Consider the following 12,079-nt stretch of genomic DNA (forward strand, 5'->3'; position numbering starts at 1 on the left):
GGGATGGTAATATGTGACATGAATCCCACTTTGGTTAAGAATCTTTATATGTATTATAAACAAAATTTTTAAAACTTTCAAATTCCCCAAATAGAAATGTTCACCTACATAATGTGCTGAATTTTCTTTTGCTTCATGTACATTATTCTAATATGAAAGTCATGCAATAGAGTTACTATTATTCCTAATTTACAAATAACAAAAACTGAAGCTCAAAGTGTTTGGGTGATTAACTCAAGGTGAAATATCAGGGAGGTGGCATAGTAAGAATTAGAACACTTATCTATCTGGCATGGAGCATATCGTGTTTGGAAATTGTCATGCCCCTACGTTAATGAAATTCTGTAAATGTTTTAAATGTCTGAGGTTATATGTTTTAAAAATAACAGGAGTCTACTTGTTGATTTTTTTTCTATTTTTATAAAGAATTTCTTGATGTCAATCATTTTTAAAGACTTTATTGAATTTGTTACAGTATTGCTTCTGGGTTTTTTAATTTTTTTGGGGGGGGGTGGGGACAAGACATGTGGGATCTTAGCTCCCCGATCAAGAATCAAACCAGCACAGCACCCACTGCACTGGGTAAGCACTTCAAGGACAATACAAAACTATATTAAGATAGAGAGCTACTCTTGGGATGAGGAAAGGCCTGTGCTCTAAGTAAGGTATGGAGGGAGGGCTCCACCCTGACACTTACTCTGCACACCAGGCAAGGTATTGAGCCTCTCTCATGTTCAATTTCCATTTCTGTGAATAGTCAGCATCCTTCTGCTCGGCACTGGGCTCACAGTGGCATTCATCATCTCATTCACTTCTAAGAACCCTGCATGGTAGATTCTATCAATGAGGAAACTGAAGCATAAAAATAATTAAGTGATACTCCCAAGATCACTCAACTAAAGAGTAGTAGGTCTGGAAACATAATCCAAGTCTTCCATCTCAAGCACTGTTACACTGCCTCCCTAAAGTAGCGTGGACCCAACTTTGAAGGGTTAGGATAGGAGCTAAGTGAGAACACCCCTGAAAACCGCCTCACACAGCACTTCCCCAGCGTGGGCTCTCAGTCAGCTACAGGCAACGCACAGAACGCTGAGGACTGGGAGCCAGACTCAGAAATTGCAAAGGAATCTCTCCACAAGATAGAGATTAATATTTTTTGAGGTGCAATTGACAGTTTAAATGGTAGATTTCATGTATTTTCATAAGTTTCCATGGTCTATCATGTTCTTACTGTTCAGAGAAAATCAGTTCATTAGGGTGTTATATTGAGAGATTGAGATGTTGTTGTTGGAGTGAGTATACCAAGCAGTGTTTGCTGTGATTGCTTAGTTTTTTCCCCTTTTTTGAGTCTTGCTCGCATTCTCAGAATATTTTTATACTATACTACAAGAAAGGACAGAGTTGTAGAAACTATTTCACTTACCAGAAGAAGAAGGAAAAAAGAAAACAACCCTTTGTGCAATAATTCTGAGCTTCCTTTCCAAGGTAGCCTATTACTTGCCAGCCAAAATCATTGCATGCAGATACTTTTTGGCCAACACAATATTTGTCATTTGAAGTCAGTCATTCTCACATCTGGTAGGCAAAGATGAAAAACCAGCCAGTTGTCCCGAATCTTCTCTCTCCTTTGATTTCTGCATTGAGACTTGTACTGACTTTGGTTGAACAATGGCAGCCCCAATTGTGACTAGCGTGCATGCGTACAAGCTTAGCCTCTTAGTCTTTGAAACCTTTGAACTGTAGCCACTCAGGCTCTTCAGTCCATGAGATTCTCCAGGCACATAATACAAGCGACTAGGTTTGCCCGCAATTTAATCCATGATCATTAGAGGGCGGCAAGGTGCCCAGGGTAAGCGTCACAAAATATTTAGCAGGACACCAGGTGGCAGTGCTCAGCTTTCATTCTTGCTACGCAGTCGCTGAAGCCTGATTCTCTGGGAATGCAGATGTGGCGGATTCATTTTGATATTTGGCAAATCTAATACAGTTATGTAAAGTTTAAAAATAAAATAAAATTTAAAAAAAAAAAAAAAAAAAAAAAGATAAAGCAGTCACAAAGGTGTGACACTTGAGTTTTCAAAGGTGCACCATGTAAATGTTTCGAGGGATAGCATCACAGCAGAGAGGGCAAAGGCAAGGGGCACAGGCCTTGATATAGGGATATGCTTGGAGTGTTTAAGGAGTAATATCTCTTCTTTTCCTGTAGCCTCTTGTTTTTCCAGGCACACTACAACTTGCTAAAGCATTTAGCACTTAACTGGATAGTGGATGATTTCCTCATCTACTGATCCTGGGGCAATTTGTACCTAGGTTTACCATCTTCTTTCCTAGTTGTCTTTAGTTTCCAATTTAAACTAGTATAATGTCACCATCACTGAGACATTCAGCCTCCCTGTCTTAGATCCAAGTGCTTCTCCATACCCAAACTTTCTCTTCAGGAGCCCTCTAAGATGGTACACTCTGGAAGACAATAAAAGTTTGGGACACTTTTCACAGTTAGAAAAGTTATGTCTCACTTCTCAAAGATTAAAAGAAATGGTACCTGTCTTAAAGGGTTTTAACACTTAAATTAGATAATGGATTGTAAATTCACCCATGCCTTACTATATTATAGTAAAGCTCAATAAATATCAACTTTCTTTATTCTACTAAAGAATACCTTTCCTTCAAAGTCCACTTCTGTGACCTACTTTTCCCCCCACACACACATCAGTTCAGTAATGGAAGCTTCCAGGATATTTACTTAATCACTTCCTTTCCTGGAAACAGTCATTATTTTTCCTTATCCTTTTGGTGTCATATACATCTAGCTACGTTGATACACTCAGGCTGAAAGGACACGGATGGAACAGATAAGGTTTGATCTTGGTTTCTGTAAAAATAGTAAAATCAAGGTCATACTGCATGTTTACTACCTATTGGATATAATATTTCTGATTTGGATCTCCAAGATTTTGCTATTCTTATTAGCTATTTTCTCTTCTTATTGATTTATGTGCTTTTAATATATCCTGCATTTGAGTCCTTTTTCAGGACTGTGTATTGCATACATAGCCTTCCAGTCGGGCCTTGAATTTTCCCTCTCTTTGCAGTGATTTTTAACAAACAAAAACAATTTTAAAATATACTTGTGTGCTCATAAGAAGCTCTTGAAACTTTTATGTGTTTGTTTTCTTGAGAAATGCTTACCTTTTGTGACTGTTATTGCCTGTGATAAGTCAGGTATCATTATTAATTATGTTTCCCAGAATATAGCATATCAATTTCCCCTGAGTATTAGTAAGAGTTTTACCCACTAAAATAGACACTTGGATTTGTCTTCAATGCTTTGCAAACTTCTGCCAAAACCACAGAGGTGGACTTGCAGAATCCCTTACTCATCTTTATTACTTTCCATATAGCGTTGTTCCTGAATAAGCAAGCAGCTTGTTTTATATGAAGTTAAGTACAACAGTGAGTGGAGATTCTTGCTATAAGCAGAGATTACAGAATAGGTAATGCAGGAGGTAGTTATAAATACCAGTTACAACCTTGTGGCCATTTGCAGTAACAAAAGATATAATAGTTATGAAATTACTTTCATTTTATATGAATATATTTATGTGTACATTAACCATTTTTAACTTCCATCTCCAGTTTTCCTGCCTGTAGTAGCATAAAATGTGTTACTGTAAGTTAATTTTTATCTCTTTGTATCTCAGTAGTCAAGTTAAAGAATTCAATGGATCCTCTGATTCAGCTATCAGAGGAAAGAGCATCATCCCTAATGGATAAATGAACTTGGTATTCTCTTTGAGGAAGATAGGTTGCTTTGGTTGATTGAAGAAATAATTACATCATGTTAACAGGAAGCATAATTTTCCTGTTGTCTTTATAAAAAAGTAGTGTTGTTCAAGGAGGTACTGATGAATACTTAGTTAACAAGGAGGAAAGTTAACTAGTTAAAGTATTATGGTATCTTTGTACTGTTTCACCTTAACTATCTGGAAATCTATTTCCTTGAATTTGCTTCCCTTTTTTGTTCTGGGTTAGGCTTGGCCATGGAAGAGATTTGTGTAAGTTTTGGAAGGTACTTGCGATGAAGTAGCCATATTTTTATGTTCCGCGGGTTGGTACAGAGCTCCAGGGACTGGCAATACATAATGTTGCTGATGATCTGATAGTTCAACTTATTATTGACTCATAACTCCTCTATCTCCCATCAGATCTCTTACTCATGTTATCTTTGTATTGGACCAAGTGTGCATGTAGCATGATGACAAATGGCCTCCACTTCTCCTGAAGGCCACCCACCACTGTGCGATGAAGGAGGTAAGAGACGGACAAGTTTTAGTGTGTCTTGTGGGTTCCGTTGTCCTCATACACTTCCATACATGTCACAGTTTTTCCATGCTTGTGTCTACATCCAACTTTCCTTCACAAATGCTACTCTAGTTGACTTACAGTGAATTAAACTCAACACCAAATACAAATATAACCATTTTTATGGACTCTTCCACCAGCTCTACCTGTTGCCTGTGTTCTAATCCTTATAACTTATCTCTTACTCTACATCACTGGTGGTTCTCTTTCTCTAATTGTGCCCCGACAAAAAATCTGAGAGGAGAGGACTTAAGGAAATTGTTTTCATGATGATTTCAGCTTCTAGACCCAGATTTGTGATGTGAGGATCTTTAGGTGAAACTGCCATTTTATATTCTTATTGGGAAAGTTTTCAAATTTAGACAGCTTTACACATACCCTGGATGGTTGACTTAAAAGTCAAAAATTCAAGATGAGAATATAGCAGTAGAAAGTTACCCTGGACACCTGCTTCCAAATGACATGGAAGGAGCTTTCTTTTAGTGTTAAATCTTCTGATCCAGGCCACAGATGAAACAAGCACAGGACTATCATCTCTTGTCTGGGGTCTGCAGGTGTGTATTTTGGCAGTAGTCCTGCAGCAGGGGTGGGAGGGGGTGGGGTTGTCGGGGAAAGGGAGTCTTCTCTCTTATCCAGCTCAGGAGTTTTTGTTCAGCTTTTCCTATCACTTCAAGCACTGTGAGTTCCCAGAGAGCACAGAAGTACTTTGCAGAGTCTTCCAGCTTTAAGGCTGAGATAATGAGGCTGATGGCTTTACGTGATCTCTGAAAATTTACGGAGTAGCGGCCATCCCTTGCATTCGGGCTGTAAGAATTCTGACCAATAAGGTAAATCATCTCTCCACTGGGAAGCTGCTTATACCAAAAAATGTTATAACTGTTCCAACTTGTCTCATACTGACAGTTCATGGTGGCTGGCTCCCCAATTTGACTGGATATTTCTGGCTGGTCTTGAGTAACTTTCTGGGCCACACCAGATCCTGTGGAAAAAATTAGAAAACAGAGATGAAGCAGTGAATAAAATAGCGTAGGAATTAGACTCATTTAGGTCTCCAAAAAGAAAAACCAAACTGAAATCCTAAGACACTTGCTTTTCCCCAGTCCTCCTTTCCTCCCCAAGTCCCTGTGAAGCACCCCATGCCTGTGTGCAGTCCTTTCACCCCAGACACTCGCACCCAGGCTTGGAAGCCTCCCTACCAGAGAAGGTGAAGGCCAGGAGCACCCAGAGCAGACTGGAGAGTGGCATGAGGCACAGAATCCCCTGCTCAAATGTGCTCAGTTCTGCCTCAGGCTGAGAGTTCAGTGTCTTTGAGCGCCTGGCAGCACATATACATAGTAACTGGTTCCTGTGTCACTCCTACAAACAGGAAGCAGTGTTTGTCATGTTCATAGGTAACGTGGTCTGTGCACAGATGGGGAAAAAAAGTGTGATTCACCACAAACCTTTACTTTGTCTATTTTTTTCACCATAACTAAGTTACACTGAGTCTGAAAAAAGGGCTTCCCTGATAACTTAGTTGGTAAAAAATCTGCCTGCAATGCAGGAGACCCTGCTTCGGTTCGAGCCTGAAAGAGGACTTTGCAAAAGCAGTTATTAGTAAAGATTTGAGCTGAGGGGTATTGAAGAACAAACAAGTTGACATTCATTGATGATTATTCAACAGAAAAATTTTGCCATCCCATCTAAAGTAGGATTTGTTTTTAAATTTTTTATTGGAGTATAATTGATTTACAATGTTGTGTTACAGCAAAATGAAATGTCCATGGACAGAGGAATGGATAAACATGTGGAACATATGTACAATGAAATTGTTGTTGCTCTTTAGTTGCCAGTCCTGTCAGAGTCTATGACCCCATGGACTCTAGCCCATTAGGCTCCTTTGTTCATGGAATTTCTCAAGCAAAAATAATGGAGTGGGGTGCCATTTCCTTCTCCCAGGGGCTATACCTGACCCAGGGATCGAACCCACTTCTCCTGCTTGGCAAGCAGATTCTTTACCACAGAGCTACCAGGAAAAACCACAATGAAAGCACTCGGCCATGAAAAAGAACAAAATAATGCCATCTGCAGCAACATGAACAAACCTAAAATAAGATGTAGTACAAGCTATGAACCCTTTTTGTAATCTACTTACTTACTGGTCATTCATTTAACCTATGCTTACATTTCTCCATCCAAAATCTAAATACTCTATTTAGAAATTCACAGACTTTGGTCTTGGAGAAAGGCAGTCTTATTCAAAATTTTTGATAATTTTTTTTCTGAGTTTTAGAGCTCTAAAATACTGTTAAAATACAAATGAAAACCTGATACCTCAGCTTTATATGCACTCTTTTTTATGCATAGCTCTGTGAAATTTTGTTACAGGTGTAGGTTTTTGTACCACTAAAATCATGATACAGAATTTTTCCGTCTCTCTAAAAATAACCATTTTCCTGCCCTCCCCATCCCTGCAACTGGTGATGACCCCTAGCAGATGCTGATCTTTTCATCTCTATATTTTGTCTTTATGAGAACTCTATATAAGTAAACTCATACAGTATGTATACAATCATAAAAATATGTTAAGTGTAATCATCTACCATGTAGTCTTCTGAGACTGACTTTTTTTTCACTCAGCGTTGAGATCCATATAGGCTATTGAGTGTATCAATACTTGGTTTCTTTTAATCACAGGAGACTGTGTCTAACTTATGATGAATCAACTTAGGATTTTTGACTTTCTGGTTTAGAGAAAGCTATGTATGCATTCACTAGAAACCATACTTTGATTTTTGAATTTTGATCTTTCCCCATGCTAGCAACATGCTGTATTATATCCTCTGATGGTTCTTGGTAGCAACAGTGAGCTGAGCTCTCAGTCAGACCCAGGAACAGGAGGGTAAACAACTGATCCACTTACAGCCATTCTGTACCTGTACAACCGTTATGTGTTTCACTTTCAGTATAATACCTTTAAGGTAGGCCAGGCAAGGCTCTGACTCACAGTAAGGTAAGTATATTAAATGCATTTCCCACTTACTGATATTTTAAACTTAAAATGGTTTATTGAGACTTAACCCTATCGCAAGTCAAAATAGATCTATAAATTATATTTTACTGTATGAATGTTCAGTTCAGTCACTCAGTCGTGTCTGACTCTGTGACCCCATGGACTGCAGCAGGCCAGGCTTTCCTGTCCATCACCAACCCCTGGAACTTACTCAAACTCATGTCCATAGAGTCGGTGATGCCATCCAACCATCTCATCCTCTGTCATCCCCTTCTCCTCCCGCCTTCAATCTTTCCCAGCATCAGGGTCTTTTCCACTGAATCAGTTCCTCCCATCAGGTGGCCAAAGTATTGGAGCTTCAGTTTCAGCATCAGTCCTTCAGTGAATATTCAGGACTGATTTCCTTTAGGACTGACTGGTTGGATCTCCTTGCAGTCCAAGGGACTCTCAAGAGTCTTCTTAAGCACCACAGTTCAAAAGCGTCAATTCTTCGGCGCTCAGCTTTCTGTCTAGTCCAACTCTCACATCCACACATGACCACTGGAAAAACCATCACGTTGACTAGACGGACCTTTGTGGGCAAAGTAATGTCTCTACTTTTTAGTATGCTGTCTAGGTTGGACATAGCTTTTCTTCCAAGGAGCAAGTGTCTTTTAATTTCATGGCTGCAGTCACCATCTGCAGTGATTCTGAAGCCCAAGAAAATAAAGTCTGTCACTGTTTCTACTATTTCCCCATCTATTTGCCATGAAGTGATGGGACTGGATGCCATGGTCTTAGTTTTCTGAATGCTGTTTTAAGCCAACTTTTCATTCTCCTCTTTCACTTTCATCAAGAGGCTCTTTAGTTCTTCTTCACTTTCTGCCATAGGGTGGTGTCATCTGCATATGTGAGGTTATTGATATTACTCCTGGCAATCTTGATTCTAGTTTGTGCTTCATTTAGCCTGTCATTTTGCATAATGTACTCTGCATATAAGTTAAATAAGCAGGATGACAATATACAGCCTTGACATGCTCCTTTCCCGATTTGAATCAGTCCATGTCCAGTTCCATGTCTAGTTCTGTTGCTTCTTGACCTGCATACAGGTTCCTCAGGAGGGAGGTCAGGTGGTCTGATATTCCAATCTCTTTCAGAATTTCCCACAGTTTGTTGCGATGCACACAGTCAAAGGCTTTGGCATTGTCAATAAAACAGAAGTAGATGTTTTTCTGGAAGTCTCTTCCTTTTTCCATGATCCAGTGGATGTTGGCAATTTGATCTCTGGTTCCTCTGCCTTTTCTAAAACCAGCTTGAACATCTGGAAGTTCATGGTTCACGTACTGTTGAAGCCTGGCCTGGAGAATTTTGAGCATTACTTTGCTAGCATGTGAGATGAGTGCAATTGTGCAGTAGTTTGAACATTCTTTGGCATTGCCTCTCTTTAGGATTGGAATGAAAACTGACCTTTTCCAGTCCTGTGGCCAATGCTGAGTTTTAGAAATTTGCTGGCATATTGAATGCAGCACTTTCCCAGCATCATCTTTTAGGATTTGAAATAGCTCAACTGGAATTCCATCACCTCCACCAAGTTTGTTCGTAGTGATGCTTCCTAAGGCCCACTTGACTTCGCATTTGAGGATGTCAGACTCTAGTTGAGTGATCACACCATCATGGTTGTTTGTGTCATGAAGATCATTTCTTATATAGTTCTTCTGTGTATTCTTCCCACCTCTTCTTTACATCTTCTGCTTCTGTTAGATCCATACGATTTCTGTCCTTTATTGTGCTCATCTTTGCATGAAATGTTCCCTTGGTATCTCTAATTTTCTTGAAGAGATTTCTAGTCTCTCCCATTCTATTGTTTTCCTCTATTTCTTTGCATTGATCGCTGAGGAAGGCTTTCTTATCTCTCCTTGCTATCCTTTGGAACTCTTTAGGACCAGTAAAATGACTATCCATTAAGTTTATTCAGATTTTATGAAAAATACTGGCATTTCTCAATTTTTAGAGGATGCAAAGTACACCTTTTCCCTGTGAAAAGGTGAAATATAAGTGTTTATACCACAGGAATGGCAAGTTGTCACTTTCTCAAAAAAATTTTAAAAGCTCCTTGTTTTGTGAATAGCCATTCTAGTTTCAGACATTACATTATAATGGAGATGTCCCCATAGATACAAAAATGAATTACAAAGATATATAAAGACAACACTCTTTATGATACCACAGCAATGGAAACAATTATTTATTAACGGAAAAGCAATTAATGACAGAATGTCTCAGAGTACTATATGGGCATTGTAAAGAATGAACTGGACGGCTTCCCAGGTGGCACAGTGGTAAATAATCTGCCTGCAGTGCTGGAGACAAAAAAGACCAGGTGTGATCCCTGGGTCAGGATGATCCCATGGAGGAGGAAATGGCAACCCACTCCAGTATTCTTGCCTGAAAAATCCCTTGGACAGAGGAGCCTGGCAGGCTACAGTTCTTGAGGCTGCACATAAAAGAAGCCTTTGGAAAAGGAGAATTATTTGTACTTTTCTTACTTTTAGGTTGAGACTAACACACTGGAACCAACATTTTATTGATACAAGGAAAAACCATGACAAATTGTTAGTGCTTCTCACTTTATTTCTGTGTTGCAATTAGGATTCTTAGCAGCCATATAATTCTTCTCAGCCACATCAACCAATGAAGCACCACTTCCTTGTCTCATTTTATCTTTTCTTTATCCATCTTCTCCCCTTCTCCTTCCCTTCATTTTCCTCATCTCTTACTGCTCTCTGAGTCTCCTTCCAGATGACTCTAGATTTGCTCTCATGACTGCTCCCCCGCTGTGTCCCCCCTTCTTCTCACCAGAGAAACACTGCACAGGTGCAGCCCCATCTGTCCCAGTGTGCCTCTCTCAGGATGCAGTAGTACACAGCGGTGTCTCTCAGGGTGACCTGGGGCAGGACCAAGGTGCTGCACTTTCTGTCGGAAGCTGTGTTCAGAGAGGCCATGCTGCTGTTCACGGTGTTTCATAAGCCATGAATGACATACTGTGGACACTGATTGGGATTTTGCTGATACCAATGTATATATATATATATATATATAGTCATTTCCATCAAAGGTATAGTTATTACAAGGCAGGTTTACATCTCCTCCTTAAGCACAATCCATGGAGCTGGGCTGGGAGGTCTTAGCATCAATAATGGTCCCTATGGGGTTAAGAAATCAAATTAGCTCCAGAGCACAAATCAGTGTAATTCTATGGATCAAAGTCATAACCCTCCCATAACTGTCTGGCCCTAACCCCTACTCCACTGTTTCTATTTATGTCCTGCAAAAATATTATTGGTGTTCATTATTGGACTGCAAGGAGATCAAGCCAGTCAATCTAAAAGAAATGAACCCTAAATATTCATTGGAAGGACTGATGCTGAAACTGACTCTCCAATACTTTGTTCACTTGATGACAAGACCCAACTCATTGGAAAATATCCTGATTCTGGGAAAGATTGAAGGCAAAAGAAGAAGGGGAGGGGTAGAGGGTGAGATGGTTAAACAGCATTACCGTTTCAGAGGACGTGAATTTGACCATACTCCAGGGGCCTGGCATACTGCCATCCATGTACGTAAAAAGTTGTATACAACTTAGTGACTGAACAACAACAAAATTATAGAGGCCAAAGACATGGCAAGAATCAGAGATCCATAGGCTTTGCTCCATGGGTCGTTGGCTCAATAGACCGAGAGATTTCCTACAACCTGCTTACTGCTAAGGACTCGTCCGGAATCATGGCCATGATTTAACCTGTCATGTAGAAATCTGGCCTCTTTAGCAAACCCACAGATCATTTCTCAGATCCATCACTATAATGCTGAATACAGCACAGGGAGAGGAGTAGAGAGCAAATAATTTTGTGGCCCTTTGCCCTCAAGTCATCCCCTGTAGACACAGAACACTCACCCAAGGTCAGAAACACAGTTACTCCAGTCACCAGCCTCATACCTCAGGGACAAGCTAGGACCACGGGCTCAGAGCTCAGGCTTGTGTCTGATCCTTGGCTTAAGGAGGTTCCAGAGACCAGAGGCAACAGCTGTTAGTAAAGACTTACAACGAGTGCAGATACCACTGTGTTGTTTCCAGGACCTTCTCAGCCAATGATCAAGCACTTCCTTATCTAGGTCTTCCTCCCCTGTTTTAGTCATGTCCCCAGAATATGGTGAAACATTCGCAGCTCACTGTGCAATCATCTATGAAGTTTAATGTCTGGTTCTGGCAAAGGAACACCAATCACAGTGATGTGTCTATGCACAACCATTGGTCTATCATTTGTTTCTTAAGAAACTGGCTGATGCTCCAAGAAACTTGTGGAATGCAGTATTTAATCCCAGAAAAACACACTGAGCTCTGTGTTGTAAGATGATGAAAATTCCTATCCATGTTTCAGAAAATTTTGAGGAGGTTCAAAAGTAGGATGTGGTCTGGGAGATGGAAAGATTAACATTGAGACTAAAAGCTACACATCCTGGAACCTGGAGCTCTTGTAAGTGTTCTTGGAATCATGCATCTATCACCATCTAGGTAGACAATTTCATGCATCTGTTCTTAATATACTAACTGATTGACATAGGTGGTGTTCACCTCATCCTCCTTGAACAGTGGTCCATAATCCTCATGTCCCCTATGCCAATGCATGTGGCTGTTGTGCAGCAAGGATGCTAAGGCAAAGGAATAGACAGAAAGAAAGGCAAACC

At 40.1% G+C, this 12,079-nt stretch overlaps 1 gene segment (V, D, J or C); it reads right to left on the reverse strand.

Annotated features, from left to right (window-relative positions):
• Positions 1–4,892: 4,892 nt before the first annotated feature.
• LOC129621982 (T cell receptor delta variable 1-like) lies at positions 4,893–5,607 on the reverse strand. The segment is given in 2 exon segments: positions 4,893–5,341; positions 5,559–5,607. Coding segments are annotated over 2 exon segments (498 nt in total).
• Between the last annotated feature and the right edge of the window lie 6,472 nt (positions 5,608–12,079).

Source organism: Bubalus kerabau, chromosome 10, assembly GCF_029407905.1.
Source record: "Bubalus kerabau isolate K-KA32 ecotype Philippines breed swamp buffalo chromosome 10, PCC_UOA_SB_1v2, whole genome shotgun sequence".
NCBI lineage: Eukaryota > Metazoa > Chordata > Mammalia > Artiodactyla > Bovidae > Bubalus > Bubalus kerabau.